This window comes from Schistocerca serialis, chromosome 3 (assembly GCF_023864345.2).
Source record: "Schistocerca serialis cubense isolate TAMUIC-IGC-003099 chromosome 3, iqSchSeri2.2, whole genome shotgun sequence".
Classification (NCBI taxonomy): domain Eukaryota; kingdom Metazoa; phylum Arthropoda; class Insecta; order Orthoptera; family Acrididae; genus Schistocerca; species Schistocerca serialis.
In genome coordinates this window covers 321,875,549-321,893,732 of record NC_064640.1, presented here as the reverse complement: position 1 = coordinate 321,893,732, position 18,184 = coordinate 321,875,549, and the positions used below count along the sequence as shown (strand labels likewise).

General features: G+C 39.3%; 1 protein-coding gene across 1 annotated transcript in view; it reads right to left on the bottom strand.

The window, feature by feature from the left end:
• The window catches only part of LOC126470132 (tRNA (guanine(6)-N2)-methyltransferase THUMP3-like), a 121,153-nt gene that overhangs the window by 27,107 nt on the left and 75,862 nt on the right, over positions 1-18,184 (bottom strand). The window contains exon 5 of the mRNA XM_050097748.1: positions 11,507-11,692. Coding sequence (XP_049953705.1) covers positions 11,507-11,692 — 186 coding nt within the window. The remainder of the gene's footprint in view (positions 1-11,506; positions 11,693-18,184) is intronic.

Genomic DNA, 18,184 nt, shown 5'->3' with positions numbered 1-18,184 from the left:
GGGCAAATCGCAAAATGTCACAAGAATTTTCTGTGATCTTATGAAGTTTTTTACAATATAGACCACTCTCTACTGTAACATAAATTGGAAAGGTACAGAATAAATGATAGTGCCTTTAAATGGTTCAAATTATATTTAACAGATAGAAAGCAAAGTGTAGTTGTAACTCCAGGTACAAAAAATTGTTTCTCGGAAAGGAAAATTATTTCACAGGGAATCCCACAAGCATCCATCTTAAGCCCAATCCTGATTTACCTCTAAATACAACATCCCACTCAGCTGCTCAGATGAGACCACAGAACAAATTCCTCAAAAGAGTCATTGCCACACTAAATAATTTAGAACACTGATTTGATATAAATGGATTAAAACTTAACATGAAAGAAACTGACCTTACACAGTTCAAAACTAAACGTTCAGAACCAAGTGATTTCCAACTTACACATAAAAATCAGGAACTTAAGGATGCAGAATTCGTCAATTTCCTGGGGACATTTTTAGAAAAAAAAAAGAAAAAAAATCATCCTGGTCTTTGCATATAAGCTAATTGGCAAACAAACTAAACAGTCTTGCATTTGCAATGACATTACTGTCTTATGCAAGGAACACTGACATTAGGAAAGTTGTTTTCCACAACTGTTTCAAAGCTGTTGTGTGATACGGAATAATCCCTTGGGGGCATACAAGTAATGTAAATAGATTATTATTAATTCAATAAACTATTGTACGAAATACGTGTAATATTAAGCCCAGAGAGTCATGTTGACTGTTATTCAGGGTCTAAAAATTCTAACTATTCCACGTATGTTCATATATGAACTGTTTGTCTTTATCTCTACCAATCCAGAATTATTTATAGTAAACCAGTTTCAACATATGTATGACACCAGAAACGAAGAAAATTTCATGGTGCCATCTCATAGATTATAATTCTACTCCCAGATTTCTCAATACATGGCTATGAAAATTTATAATAAATTAAAAATGAAAAACTCACATTATGGAACTAAGTTTATTAAAGATAAAATTATACATCACACTAGTCCAAAAATGTTGTTATCCACTCATGGAATTTCTAAATAATGAAGAAGATTTCTTTGTAGAGTAATGAAGCAAATGTGGAATGATTTTTGTAAATTAGGATTGTTTTTGTTCTTTGTTTGACACACTGTGTGTGTCTCTGGTATGTTATATACAGGGTGTCCCATTTATCTTGACACCTAAATAACTGTTTGTTCAAATGCAAGTTACAAAATGTTTCAAGCAAATGTTCTTTACCCGTCAAGGGGTCATCAATCAGCATGATTGCCTTTGCCGTTAGCTTTGTTTTTTTTACAAAGATATGATCAGCAGTATGGCTTTTTTAAATGACACGCTGTATTTTTTATTCAGTAATTCATTTCCTCTCCTAAAGACCTATTCAAAAATGTATCACAGTGTACCATTCACTGAAACACAATGTTATTAATTACATAACACAACATTGACTTTGAGCCCAGGATCACAGATTCGTCCACTTGCTGGAGTTGTCAGAAAACAAATGAAAACCAAGTAAAAACATAAGACAAAATTGACTTTGACTCTCCTGTACCATTGCCCAGGAGTAGAACATTCAAAGGTGCTCAAAGTGGTGACCCCGGACACTAATACAATGGTGCACTTGTTGAATGAAAGAATTATTTATTGCTTCCAGTGTTGCCTGCTGAGGAGAATTACAAGCAAGCACGATACATTCCTGCACGTCCTCTGGAGTTGTTGGAATATCACGATAGACGTCTTTAATGCATCCCCAAAGAAAAAAGTCCAGAGGATCTAAATCAGAAGACCTAGCAGGCCAAGTAACTGTTCCTCCTCGACCAATCCATCTGGCAGGATACCTTCGGTTCAGAGCACGACGTGCATGCAAGGCATTATGTGCTCGAAATCCATCATGCTGATACCACATAAGCATTATGTTCTTAGCGGCACTTCATCCAGAAGAGGAGTAATAATTTGTGTGAGGAAGTTGGCATACGCTGTGGCGTTTAGACTACCACTGATGAAATAAGGGCCGATAATGGTAGCACCAAACATCCCACATCAGACGTTCACTCTCCATTGACGCTGATGTTCCACCTGTCTAAGCCATCGTGGGTTGTTGCTGGACCAATAATGCATGTTCCTCGTATTTACCTGTCTTTTGTTTGAGAGGGAACATTCATTGGTAAATAGAACATTGGAGGAGAAGTTCGGGTTGGAGAGGATTTGCTATTGTGCCCACTGACAGAACTGTACACGATTCTGGAAATCATTCCCATGCAATCTTGAAGTAGGTGTACATGGTATGGATGGAACTGGTGACGTGTAAGAATACGATGTACACTGGTTTCAGAAAAGCCAATCTCGTGCTCAAGCTGCCATGTGCTCACATGTGGATTCATAGCAATGGAAGTGAGAACAGTAACTTCGGCAGCTTCGTCTGTGCGAGTGCTACAACGATTCCATTGTCATGGGTTGAAACTTCCCATTTCCTGAATCATCGCAACAAGACGAGAAAATATCCATCGGGAAGATGGGTTCTTGTCAGGATATCGCTCTCTGTACAGTTCCACTGCCTGCGTAGCATTTTGCCCATCTTCAACAACAACAATAAAAGAAATGTTATGTCGATGCAGTCTGTAGGAAGAACAGCCTTTACTGTATGCCTACTGTACTAAAGTATTGCAATTACTGTTCCGCTAACTTACGTTCCCCATAGATGAGTAGCATTTCTACCTTCTCTTTGTTGGTGTAGATTCTACTCACACAACTCTTCAACTGACGATGATTGACAGAATGACGGGTGTGCATTCTGCTTATGTTTACATTTGTCCTCTGTCAACACCAGCACGTGGATGTGTTCCATTACCCTCAGTACCTGCACTAAGCACTGGGAGCGTCAATGTCAAAGTTTTGTTATGTAATTAATAACGTCGTGATTCAGTGAATGGTACACTGTGATACATTTTTGAATAGGTCTTTAGGAAAGGAAATGAATTATCGAATAAAAAATAAAGGGTGCCATTTAAAAAAGTCATACCACTGTTCATATCTTTGTAAAAAACAAAGCTACAATGAAGGCAATCATGCTGATTCATGTCCCCCTGATGGCTAAATAACATTTGCTTGAAACATTTTGTAACTGGCATCTGGACAAACAGTTATTTAAGATGGTCAAGAGAGATGGGACACCCTGTATACGGCAGAGTATCCTAGCCTTTAAATCAATGGTTTACATATGCATGTCATGAGACAATAAATTCTGATTCTGACATACTGGAAGAAGTGGAAATTTACAAACTAGTCTGATAGGATTTTTAATCAGTAGAAAAAGTTATTGAAAAAAAAAATTTCTCAAAAATTTTGTGCCTGTCCTATGAATAATTTTATAGTCCCTTAGAGAATGACTTTCCAACTAGAGTTTAGTAAAACAGCAGCATAGACAGAAATTATATTCATAGACTGTTCTCTAGTTGATGGGCATACCGTGAGAAAAATTAGTAACGGGCTGTCAGACCATGATTCACAGAAAGTATTACTGAAAGAAATCAAGGTAGAATCATATCCCAAAGTAGCAAAAGGGATAACCTAGTAGGAAGTCTACTATATAGTTGTCTTGAATGACAAATATAATACATTTCTTCAAACCTTTATCACTTTCTTTAATAGCTATAGCCTATTAAAAAAGTGCAGGCACATACACAGCATTAATATGCAACCAATGTGGATAACTAGGGCCATTAGAATGTTAGGCAGGAGGAAACAGGAACTGTATCATAATGTGAAGAGCAATTACAGGCAGTAACAGAATTTTACAACAGATAATACTGCAAAGTACAGAGGAATGTTATCAGACAGGCTAAAGCAATGCATCACACCTGAGAATAGGAAGCTCTCAGAACAAAATTAAAACTATGTGGTCAGTTGTAAGAGAGATATCAGGGCACAAAATGGGTGATCAACACATTGCACCTCTCTTGTGTGAGAGTGAAACTGTTAGCAGCAGGAGGAGGAGATTAGTGATTAATGTCCACTGACAATGAGGCCATTAGACTGAGAACAAGCTCAGATTAGGGAAGGACAGAGAAGGAAATTGGTCGTGCCATTGCAAAGGAATCATCCTAGCATTTGCCTTAAGCGACTGGATGGCAGGACATGAGTTTGCACCATCGTCCTCCCAAAACTGTTAGTGATCCACCATAATCATGCAAAATATTTAATAATCACATCTTGTCAATAGTAGGCAAGATAAATCAAAATTTTACTGGTAAAGGTAAATACGTAGAACTCTTGAAAGCTGGTGTTTTGAAACAACTAATGTCACATGAAGCTACAGTAAACAAGCAAAGAGGGAACTGAACCATTTATAAGACCATTAAAGAGTATGGGTGTGAGGGAATTTCAGGTAGAATTATGAAAAGCAGTGCAACATACATTAGTTTTGTATGTCATTAGTCACCCGTGCAATGAATCTTTCAGGTGTGGCAACGTAGAAAAATACCAGTCAATTTCTTTACTACCTGTGCTTTCAGAAGTTTTTGAAACAGCAATGTATAAGAGAACAGTAGCGCATCTCAGTGCACATAATTTGGTGTCAGACTCTCCGTTTGGTTTTAGAAAGGGAGTACCTGCAGAAAATGCTAATTATTATTTTGTGTATGAGGCATTAGCAAGGAGAGACAATAGATTGAGGACAGCAGCTATTTTATTTGATTTAACAAAAGTATTTGATTGCATGGACCATGTAATACCCCTGCATAAGTTGGAGTGTTACGCAATTAGGGGAAAATGCTCAACAGTGGTTTACTTCATATCTGGAAAGTAGGAAGTAGAATATTGACCTCCAGTGACCACAAATAGGAAGGGGGTTTGAATCTGACTGGAGTCATGTAAAATGTGCAGAGCCACAGGTTATGTTCTGGCTCCACTGCTTTTATTTAGCATCATATATGGTGTTATATTTTGTAGCAACTCTGTGCACTCACCAAGAATATTCTTAGTACAAAAACAGGCATCAAAATGATTTGCAGCAGTAGTTTGTGAATTCTGTGTAGGCTGTTGTTCAGGAGTTTCTGAATTCCAACTCTGCTGTTCCTGTAAATATATTCCATCATTGGATAATGTTGACGAGAGTGACATTTTCAGAAGGAATAGCAAAATCCCTTCAGAGGACAATGGATGGAAAAATGATACACACTTAGATAACACTTCCTTAAGCATTGTACAGAAAAGTCTGCACTATTCAGCTAGTTTCATTTTGAATAGGCTTCCAGGAGAACTGAAAAAAATTGAGTGCCCAAAGTATGCAGAAAGAAATGAAGCATACCGTTTACGAATCATTTATTCATGTGCACCACAATCAGAAGATTGACATGCTGCAACAATCTAAAGAGAATATTTATGTGGTACCCAATCACAAGCATCATAATCAGACGACTAACATGCAGTCAGAATTTAAAGAGAACATTCACGAGCAACTCAATCTCAATGAACAGTACTTGTTGATTTGAATCTTGCTGTGTTTCAGTTTAATGTTACTTATGATTACAGTTATTATCCCAGTGTAAATATCGACAAAATGGATAAGGTGTGTGGGCGTTGTGGTTCACTTAAGTTCAGAAATGGAACACTAGGAATGTGCTGCATGAATGGCGAAATCAAATTGTCAACATTGCATCCACCACCTGACCCATTATCATCATTGCTTTCAGGTGACTCACCTGATTCTAAACACATTTAGCAGAACATTTGCAAATATCATTCAGTGTTTCAAATGACATCTTTTGGAGTTGACAAAGTTTTCCAAGATCAGTACATGCCTACTTTCAAAATTCAAAGACAAATATCTTAACGTGTTGCATCGTGTTCTTCCATAATGCACTGATACAATTATTCAAAACTTCAACTGACAACTTACAGGTGGATAATTACACAATTCACATATGAGCAGACAAAACACCACTTGGACAGCATATTGGATGCTACAATGCACCTACCATCAATGAAGTTGCAACTGTCATAATTGACGAAGAATGCGATATGCATGATCTACTTCTCAAGCGATACAATTCAATGTGTTGCTAAAACACATTGATCGCACAATGCACTATAAATCCCAACATTTTTTGGGAGGGTTAGGGTGGATAACACTTCAATTTTATGCAAACTAACCCATTTACAGGTAAGTACATATATTTTTATTTAATTTTATCAAATGAAAATAATATTTTCTCTTTAACTTAAAAACATTCATAAGTGTAATTTAAATTTTTCTTCTCCATATTTTTCTTTATTCTTACAGGTGAAGAACTAAATTTAAAAAAGTATCAGTTCTGAATTATTATTCATACTGCATAATGACACCACAGAATGGAACAAATCATATTCTGCAATGCCAACTATTTCATCAATACATGGTAGACATGTATGAAAAAACTGAATCCGAATGTTTGTTTCTCGTTTGTTTAAATCAAACATGATTGCGTTCAGAAGAATACATTCATTTACGAGATGCAGCTGTGAACACAGAAATGTTTCTGACACTAGCAAAATTGACATTATTCCAGCAATATTCAATGGCAGCCCACGGCATATGTGTGAGTATGCACAAGATGCTACACCATAGACCATACCTCCGAACCATACAATATGACCGAAAGTATGAGTTGGCACCAGAGGAGAAGTTTGCACTGGATGGTTAACCCATCACCTTTCAGCAGGGGATATAATCATTGCATTCAGAAGAATACATTCATTTACGAGATGCAGCTGCGAACACAGAAATGTTTCTGACACTAGCAAAATTGACATTATTCCAGCAATATTCAATGGCAGCCCACGGAATATGTGTGAGTATGCACAAGATGCTACGATGTATGTGTTCATATGGCTGCAGTGTTCAAGGCAGTCACAGTCTCTTGACACTACATCATTTGATCATTGAAGCACATTATACCTTAAGAGATTCCACGAATAATAGGCTAAAGCCACATCCAAATAACATATCACAAGAGGAACAGAAACTAATGTACTGCCTTCACCTACACCTGTTGATGAAGCTATGGTTGTTTTTGTTGTGTATGAAGTACCACAGGGCTGTGCCCGTTTGACTTCAGAATGCACTAGGGGGTTTTCGTGATGATGAGGGATTAGGGTTGTGTGCCTGTTTTCAGTGTGCAAGTTTCTGTCAGGTGTTTTATTTATGTGTTATTGGTTCGTAAAGTGGCATGTAAGGGTTAATTTTAGGTGTTTGTGAGAAGATTCTGGTGGTTCGTGTCCATAATTTTGAATGAGAAAGTGGGGCAAAGTCTGTGTTGTGTCATAGAACTTTGTGAATTTGTCCTGAATAAGTGTGTAAATGGCGAATTGGCCTAAAAAGTCTCTTATGTATGTGTTGGCGACGTATCTGCTGGTGCCTGACATCACATGGACAACTTTGTTTTGGAGACATTGCAGTTGGGTTAGTGCTGCATCTGACACCATAGACCATACCTCTGAGCCATACAAGATGACCGGAAGTATAAGCTGGCACCAGAGGAGAAGCTTGCACTGGATGGTTAACCCATCACCTTTCAGCAGGGGATATAACCTACAGAAGAGTGCGCAGCCTTTGTTTGCTGCGATGGTGAGGTGCCTCTTCCATTTTAGGTGTCAGTTTATTTCGAAGCCCAGGTAAATAACTTAATTTCTCGAGACCAAGTCTCTGCTGTCAATGGTGAGTTGATGGTCAGGGAGGTTGATTTTAGGGGTGAAATAGGTCAACTGGCACTTGGTGGGATTGATCTTTATTTTCCAGCAGTTACCACTGTGTTACTTTATTGAAATGTTGTTGGAGGCAACAGTGTATAAGGAGGAGGCTACGACTGCTTCTGTGCCATCTGCATAGAGAGCAATCTCTCCAAGGATCTGCCTAGGGATTTCTTTCGTATATGTGGTGTAAAGAATGGGACCTAAAACCGATCCTTGAGGGACTCCTGCCAAAATCTGCCATGTCTGGCTGGACTTGTCTCACTTCCTTGCAAAAAACGTCCTGTAAGAAAGGACTCAATGACCCAGGTTAAGTGAAGTGAGTACCCTATCTAGCTTGTAGATTAGGCCATTGTGACAGACATGATCAAATGCTTTTTCTATGTCCAGGAACATTGCTCCTGTTGCTTGTCTCCTTGCCTTTGACAGACAAATGTGTTCTACCACGCAAAAGGATTGTCGAATAGTGGAATGCTCAGCATAGGATATTGTTTTCAGTCAGGAATTGATGGAGGGGTGAAAGGATTATCAGTTCTAGAATTTTACTCAGGCCAGTTAGGAGAGAAATGGGCCTGTAGCTTTTGGGAAGGAGCAGGTATTTATTAGGTTTGGGTAGGGTGATGACCTTCGCAGTTTTCCACACTGAGGGGAAGAATATGAGTTTCAGGCAGGTGTTATAAACACTTGCTGGGTAGGATATGGCAGAAGGAAGAAGGTGTTTTAGGAGTGGGGTGCGGACTCAATTGGGACCAGGGGCTTCGTGGGTTCCCTGACACTTGATGAGTGCGCAGATTGTTGGTTCAATAAGGGCATGAATTCTGTTGTTGGGTGCATATTTCTTATCTGAGTTACCTGTCCGGTAACTGTTCTCTCCTGCCTATAGCTCTCGTCATCGTGGATGACATGTCTTTGGAATTGTGACTGCAATAATTTTTCCATTATTTCCACCTTTTCTTGCTTGTCATATGCAAGACCATTCTCACTGTGGAATGGCTTGTTTTTTCTGGTGGGAGCTTTCTGCTGCTGGCTTATTTTCCAGATTTTGCATCTGGTAATGTCTGCTTCGGCGATCTTAGTTTCTCCTCCCAGCAGCGGCTTCTGTGCTCTTGTAGTCTTTGTATCACCTGGTCCTCTAGACTCCAGAACAGGCGGTGGTCGGCTGGGTCACGATAGCACTGCTACAGTCTATGCCTCCTGCGTTCGGCAACTATGAGGTCCCCGATATCAGAGGACAGGTTCCTGGTGTCAGGATCGGTAGTTATCCTGATGCTAGTTGCACAAGCACAGGCATGGAGGATGCTAGTGAATTTCTCAATGGCTTCGTCCAGTCTCCTTCTGTCTGAAGTGGGAGAATTTCCTCCATGTGGTCTCCCACCAAGTAGGTATACGTGTCCCAGTTTGTAATTACATGTGTGTTTGCCATCCTCCTGGCATCGTCTTCGACACTGGTGAGATCCAGCATGACAGGACTGTGGTCAGAGTCCAACTCGTAGTGCACTGTGGCTGACACATCGAGATACAAGTTTTTCATGACAAAAATATCTAAGATATCAGAATTTCTGTCCATGCTGCCAGGAATGTGCGTGGACTCATCTGGGGTGATGACACTAACAGTGGCGTGCCCTTTGACAAACCCCTGTGAAGTCCTGCCACTTGCATTCTCGGCACGGCAGCCCCAGGCTCTATGTTTTGAATTTAGGTCCCGTCCCACCAATACACGATTGCCAGCCCTACGCAGTACCTTAAGTTCCTGTGCTGTCATACATGAAGTTGGGGGGGGGGGGGGGGGGGGGGCGGAGGGGGGCGAAATAATTTGCCAAATGTTTTGGCCAATTTTGATTTCCACACCAGCAGTCTCAATAGTTTGAGTTCCAAGTGCCGCCCCTCCTGCCCTTAACCAATACCGCTGTCCCGCAGCCTGGGTGGTCCACACAGTCATATCAGTGGATGGTGTAATTACTGACAGTGAATCGGTCGTCTGGCTTCAGGTGTGTTTCCGTCAGATGCATAACATCAATCTTACAAAACAGTTTTTCTAGTTTTACTGCCGTCATCATTCCAGGCTGCTATTTTTATTCTTCTGGACCTAGGGTGATCCATCAACACATGTAATCACTGAAGCTGTTCCTTTGGCAATAATCATAAATTTTGATAGGGCATCTGGCACAGCCTGGAGCTTTGCCAAGATGTACTTAAAAGTGTTAAACAGGGCGATAAGACTGAATCCAAAAAACAGTTGGTGCAGCTCTTTCAGCTTGCCGAGAAACGTACCTGGTTGAGTGCTGGGGGAAGATTGTGGCTGTGTGGCAGCAGTCTCCGTGCACTGGGGTGGGGAGGGCTGAGGTGGTGGATCGTGCAGTGGCCAGGCGGCAGCGGCCGTCAGGGCGCGTGGTGGGGGAAACACAGGGTAGGATTCAGGCCCTGGCACATTCAGTATGTGGCTTTTGACAACAGCAGAGTTTGTACCTGTGGCTGTGGCTGCGGAAGCAGAGCTCATGGCCGTTGTCGCAGCTGCAGTAGCAATTTGTGGGGACAACTGCGGGGGACAGTTCGGCATCAGTTTCAGTCTAATATTGCGGTGGCTGTAGTTTGCTGGATGACTGTTGCCACCGAGAGTGCATTTTCCCAGAGTGTCCCGTTTCTTGGTACACTTGTTAGTCAGTTGGGGGCTGGTGCATTTGACGCACTTCAGAAGGCGGTTGCAGTTCTCGGCGCTATTTGAAGAGCTGCTGACACTGGTGGCCAATAGTTTTCAATGGTTATGTTGCTATGTAGCATGTGTTTAATCATGTAAAGTTCGCAGTTCTTCTGGTCAGGGTTAGTATGGCTTTGAAGGATGCGCAATTTTTATAAACTTCACCTGGTTTTGCCAGGTCAGAGGCGTGTGTTTCTTGCATGACCTCTATGACTTTAAACTTGCAGAAGCCCTTTAATCACTGCCTTGAATGAGTCACATTCTATTGTTGGATAGGTGTGACGGGGAATGTTGTTCCTCTGGAAATAATCTTTTATTGTCCTATAATTGGGAGGTGTGGAGGCCTGAAATTTTACCGTTGTGCCCCTACATGAGGCGTTGAGGCCACCTTTTAACATCTGCGCAATTTCTTTGATAATTTTCATGGTGCCATTTTGGATTGTGGAAACGATGGGGGGTATCATTTCTCTCTTCTGATGTGGCTGGGACCCTGATGTGGAGGTCTGATCCCTCTTCGCCACAATTTCATCCACTTACGGGGATGAAATCGGTGCAAAGCTGTTGGAGGTATTGAAGCTGGCGACTACAGTCTCCTCACCCAGCTCCATGTCATCTCAGGTAGCGGAACACTCTGAAGTAAGCCAGCTAGGAGCCGGACACTTCATCACTGGCATCTCATCTATGTCTGTTTGTTTGCGTGTTTTAGCTTTAGCGATGGTTGTGGGGGCCCAGAGACGGGGTGCCGCAGCGAAGTAGGGATTTGGGTTTACGCAATGTGTTTGCAGTAGTGGTTTCGAAAGTCAGATACACCTGTTGTAAGAAAAAATATTCTTTTTCATATAAGCAAGTCTGTGTGATTTTACCAACTACAACTGTATTCTAGATGTTATGAACACAATGTTGTAAAACATTTTCGAATACGTATGAGATATTAATTCGTGATACACCACACCAACAGAAGAAACAGAATTGGCTGAATCATAAAGTCCTAAATTTTAAATATGTTGATGCATTCTCATGTAAAAGAATTTTCACTCTCAAACTTACCAAATCTGTTACACAAAGGTCTATACATGAGTCTTTCAAGGGTAATTTTTGAGCATCCCAATTGAAAACATCGATGTTCGACACATGTTTTGCTGTCAACTCATTGATATTTAATTTGGTTCGTTCAATAGCTTTTGGGTGTATGTCTCCAGAAAGGAACAATGATCCAGGAAAAGAAAGTGCACCCTGAAACAAAATTAACAAAATTCAAAATGTTGAGAGAGCACACAAATGATTACACTCTTACACACAACACTACAAGGTATATGTTGTAATAATGATTTATATGTGTAGTGCAGAGGAAGTGTCCATTATTTCAGATCAAGCAAAGTTAACAACAACAGGTATCAGTATGTTGGTATTCTATTCTATACCTTCAACACAGTCAAGATGATCAGAGGAATATCTACTGCTTCATCAACATAGGTACAAAATAAAATAACTTACAACAATGCACACAATTTCAGATAGTGTTCTGTTGAAATTTTTTTACAAAAGTATTTTTTTATATGAATGACCAATGCATCACAGTCACTTTAGCATGTGTAAGTCATTATTCTTTTACAGTGACCTTAAATATTTTTGCTTTACACAGCTACAAGTACCCACATAGCATTATAAGAAGTTTTGAATTTATAACAAAGTAGAGAAGTAAATATTCTAGACGGTACAGCTTTCCTTGATGCCACTATCTCTGAAGATACAATCAGTTTAGAGTGATAAATTAAAAATTTTGAGTAATGTATTCACACCAGTTATTTCACCAATGACTATCAGTAATAATATAGTCAGCTGCTGAAGCAGATGAATCACTATGAGAGGTGGTATATAATGTACCACTTGACTTATTATATCAGGTAACCAACAACAGCTGAATGTTGTTGTTGTTGTTGTTGTGGTCTTCAGTCCTGAGACTGGTTTGATGCAGCTCTCCATGCTACTCTATCCTGTGCAAGCTTTTTCATCTTCCAGTACCTACTGCAACCTACATCCTTCTGAATCTGCTTAGTGTATTCATCTCTTGGTCTCCCTCTATGATTTTTACCCTCCACGCTGCCCTCCAATACTAAATTGGTGATCCCTTGATGCCTCAGAACATGTCCTACCAACCGATCCCTTCTTCGTTGTGCCACAAACTTCTCTTCTCCCCAATCCTATTCAATACTTCCTCATTAGTTATGTGATTACCCATCTAATCTTCAGCATTCTTCTGTAGCACCACATTTCGAAAGCTTCTATTCTCTTCTTGTCCAAACTATTTATCGTCCATGTTTCACTTCCATACATGGCTACACTCCATACGAATACTTTCAGAAATGACTTCCTGACACTTAAATCAATACTGGATGTTAACAAATTTCTCTTCTTCAGAAACGCTTTCCTTGCCATTGCCAGCCTACATTTTATATCCTCTCTACTTCGACCATCATCAGTTATTTTGCTCCCCAAATAGCAAAACTCCTTTACTACTTTAAGTGCCTCATTTCCTAATCTAATTCGCACAGCATCACCCGACTTAATTAGACTACATTCCATTATCCTTGTTTTGCTTTTGTTGATGTTCACCTTATATCCTCCTTTCAAGACACTGTCTATTCCATTCAACTGCTCTTCCAAGTCCTTTGCTGTCTCTGACAGAATTACAATGTCATCGGGCGAACCTCAAAGTTTTTATTTCTTCTCCATGAATTTTAATACCTACTCCGAATTTTTCTTTTGTTTCCTTTACTGCTTGCTCAATATACAGATTGAACAACATCGGGGAGAGGCTACAACCCTGTCTTACTCCCTTCCCAACCACTGCTTCCCTTTCATGTCCCTCGACTCTTATAACTGCCATCTGGTTTCTGTACAAACTATAAATAGCCTTTCGATCCCTGTATTTTACCCCTGCCACCTTTAGAATTTGAAAGAGAGTATTCCAGTCAACATTGTCAAAAGCTTTCTCTAAGTCTACAAATGCTAGAAATGTAGGTTTGCCTTTCCTTAATCTTTCTTCTAAGATAAGTCGTAAGGTCAGTATTGCCTCACGTGTTCCAGTGTTTCTACGGAATCCAAACTGATCTTCCCCGAGGTTGGCTTCTACTAGTTTTTCCATTCGTCTGTAAAGAATTCGTGTTAGTATTTTGCAGCTGTGACTTATTAAACTGATAGTTCGGTAATTTTCACATCTGTCAACACCTGCCTTCTTTGGGATTGGAATTATTATATTCTTCTTGAAGTCTGAGGGTATTTCTCCTGTTTCATACATCTTGCTCACCAGATGGTAGAGTTTTGTCAGGACTGGCTCTCCCACGGCCGTCAGTAGTTCCAATGGAATATTGTCTACTCCAGGGGCCTTGTTTCGACTCAGGTCTTTCAGTGCTCTGTCAAACTCTTCACGCAGTATCATATCTCCCATTTCATCTTCATCTACATCCTCTTCCATTTCCATAATACTGTCCTCAAGTACATCGCCCTTGTATAGACCCTCTATATACTCCTTCCACCTTTCTGCTTTCCCTTCTTTGCTTAGAACTGGGTTTCCATCTGAGCTCTTGATATTCATACAAGTCGTTCTCTTATCTCCAAAGGTCTCTTTAATTTTCCTGTAGGCGGTATCTATCTTACCCCTAGTGAGATAGGTCTCTACATCCTTACATTTGTCCTCTAGCCATCCCTGCTTAGCCATTTTGCACTTCCTGTCGATCTCATTTTTGAGACGTTTGTATTCCTTTTTGCCTGTTTCACTTACTGCATTTTTATATTTTCTCTTTTCATCAATTAAATTCAATATTTCTTCTGTTACCCAAGGATTTCTACTAGCCCTCGTCTTTTTACCTACTTGATCCTATGCTGCCTTCACTACTTCATCCCTCAAAGCTACCCATTCTTCTTCTACTGTATTTATTTCCCCCATTCCTGTCAATTGCTCCCTTATGCTCTCCCTGAATCTCTGTACAACCTCTGGTTCTTTTAGTTTATCCAGGTCCCATCTCCTTAAATTCCCACCTTTTTGCAGTTTCTTCAGTTTTAATCTACAGGACATAACCAATAGATTGTCGTCAGAGTCCACATCTGCCCCTGGAAATGTCTTACAATTTAAAACCTGGTTCTTAAATCTCTGTCTTACCATTATATAATCTATCTGATACCTTTTAGTATCTCCAGCTGAATGTAATCTACAAAAATTTGCATCTTTAAATTAAATATTAACAACTGTCATTGAACAAATGTCACGTGACTAGGGCCTCCCGTCGGGTAGACTGCTCACCGGGTGCAAGTCTTTTGACTTGATGCCACTTTGGTGACTTGCATGTCGATAGGTCGATGGGGATGAAATGATGATGATTAGGACAACACAACACCCAGTCCCTGAGTGGACAAAATCTATGATGCAGCTGGGAATCAAACCCAGGCTCTTAGGATTGACATTCTGTCGCGCTGACCACTCAGCTACCAGGGACGGACAACAATTGTCATTAACATGGCATGAAAGTTATAATGATAATGAAAATAACAGTGCAAGGGCAATGGCTGAAGGATGATCAGTGTGAGATAATTTACAACTATAAGTTATGTTTTGAAAATTGTTTTATTTCAATTTGTGTGAAGAATACAATACCATCCCATCAATTTTAAGCTAATACAAAAAATTTACTCAAGAACCATTAGAAAACAGTAAACACAATGACAAACAACAATGTATTCAATTAGGTGGAAAATGTTTTTGAGTTATTCCATTAGCCAATTAAAGTAGTTCAAGAGTTATGAAGGCCCCACTGTGTCTACCTTGTACACTAGTAGCAACTGAAAATACAATATATAATGGAAGTAACTCCAGCACCAGTGTTCACAACTAATAGTTTTTCCCACAGAGTTCACATAAAAGTAGCAAAAACTCATAAAAGACGAGTTTCCATGGTCGTGTCCACATTGTTTGCGTATGGAGACGGCCGAACTCGTAAGTACCGTGAACTCAAAAGAAGAAATTATTAAATTGCTTCAAAGTGACATTGAAGCGCTGAAGGCGGAAATTTTAGCATTGAAACAAGAAAATTCTGAACTGGTTATTGAAAGAAAATCCTGCGTGTGTAGAAATCAACCCATTACTGAACAAAGTGGCAAACATCCGCATTTGTGTAATACGGCAAATAATACAACAGAGAACTCTGTCAGTGAAACAAGTGATAAGTATAAATAGAAAACAGTTTCCTATAATAAGAAGGGCAAACGTAAAAGTGCAACGAACAAAGAAGATGACAAAAACGATTTTCTGTTAATAGGTGATTCTATATTAAAAAATGTTATTGTGCCGGACTGCAAGGTCGATGTTCGACCTGGAATCCGATCGCATCAGCTCAACAAACACTTTAAGAATGTATTGTCCACGAAAAGAAACACGGGCGAAACTGGTAACAAAACTTTAAGTACCGACGATTACAGAGGTGTCTTAATCCACGTGGGCACAAACTCCATCCGCAGTAACAGTGAGGAAGAAATCGTGAATGAAACGCGGAATCTGATTAGATCGGCGAAAACTGTATACCCAACAGCCAGGCTGGTAATTAGTGGAATCATTCATCGAAGATCGGTAAGTGATACTTACACCAACAGGATAAATACCGGCATTAGGGAACAGTGCAACAGACTCGGTGCAGTATTCATTGACCCAAACAAATTCTTAAACTGCAAGTGTCTGGGAAAAGACGGCCTGCACTTGAATAGATTAGGCTCTGTGAACCTTAGTAAAATGTTCATAGACGTGTGTAAAGTCCTAAGAAGCAAGGGAAACTAATTCATTGTGATAGGGGTGACAAAGAAAAAGTTCAAACTGAAAATAAAAAGTTTAGGTACCAAACAAAGGATGCACGCGAAATAACTAAAAGAAAAAATGATCTATTGATGCACTTGAATATAAATGGCTTAGGGGCAGAACTACCAAATCGTAAATTCTCAAAAATCGACGAACTAAAAATTCTGCTTTCAGAATCCGTAAATATTAAAATAATCTGCCTAAATGAAAACTGGTTAACAGAAGATAGTATAAAAGTACTAAATAGTATTAATAATTATAAGGTAGCTGCTAGCTTTTGTAGAATAAGCAAATCTCGTGGAGGCTCCTGCATTCTTGTCAATTCTTCCATAAGTTATACAGTAAGAGATAGTTTTAATTATTTAAATGAAGAGAGCGTGTTTGAAAGTTGCTCTGTAGAGCTGAGTGATGTGAATACATTGGTTATAGCAATCTACAGAATTCCTGGATGTGCGGTAACAAAAGTGTTTTTAACCAAATTCGAATGCCTCCTGGAAAAACTCCAGAAAGAAAGTAAGAAAAAAGTTGTTATAGCAGCAGACTTCAACTTAAATGTCTTAGTTGAAAGCAATGATTCCACAAAATTTCGTGACTTAATTCAGAAATCTGGTTTCAAGCTAAATTTTTCTGAAGGCACTAGGGAAAACAGCAGATCAGTGACCTGCATTGATAATATTATTACTAACTACATATTTGACAGTGGAAATAAGCACAAATACTGCTTAGACTTGGGTATTTCAGATCACTCAGCTCTGTTTATTGAGCTCCCAAAAGCAAATAACCTAAAGTCTCCAGAAGTGTGTATAAAAAGGGATCTCAGTAAAAGTAAAATGGATTTATTCCGCAGTAAATTAAGTATAATAAGCTGGCCTGTAGACTACAATAGTTCAAGCTCGATTAACTATGACAAATTCTTAAATTGTTTCTTAGAGGTATTTAATGAATCATTTCCTCGTAGATATAAGCAAAAGAAGGTTAATGGTAAACTCAAATGGATTACAACAGGAATAAAGATCTCTAGTGCCAGAAAGAGAGCTCCACAATGAGTTAAAATCAAACAGAAATCCAGATTTTGTCATTTATGTCAAACAGTATAAAGCTGTATTTAGGAAAGTTGTAGTGGCAGCTAAAAAAATGGCAAATAATAAATTCATACGAGAACACAGAAATAAGACAAAAGCAGTGTGGTCAGTTGTTCAGTCTGAACTAGGAGCCAAAGTAAAAATTCATGAGATTTTGAAAATTAGACATGAAAATGAAATTATAGTAAACCCTGTTCAGATGTCAAGTTGTTTCAATGAATTCTTCCTAAACGTAGTAAGATCGGATGTGGATATGACATTCTATCAGGGCATCACAAATTTGGAAAACAGCCAGAACACATCTTTTAAACAATTTGAAAAAATAACCCAAAGGGATGTGGAAAAGGAAATATTGTCTCTAAAAAACAAAACCTCACATGGGTGGGATGAAATAACAACATCTGTAATCAAGTATGTGTATGATATTATTTCCCAACCACTGTCAACTATTATAAATCAATCTTATGAACAGGGATGCTTTCCAGAGGTATTGAAATATGGTGAGATCAAACCTCTATTCAAGAAAGGATCGACAGAAGATATGGGGAATTACCGCCCTATCTCTCTCTTGCCGGTCTTCTCTAAAGTGTTTGAAAAGATTGCAGCAAAACAAATTAATAACTTTCTTACTGTAAATGATATAATTTTTAAAAACCAGTTCGGATTCCAACAGGGTAAAAGCACTGCGAATGCTATAAATGAGTTTATCCAAAAAATATGCTCCACGTTAGATAAAGGTAGAAAGGTCACAGGTATTTTCTGACTAAAGCTTTTGATTCAGTGAACCATGCATTACTCCTC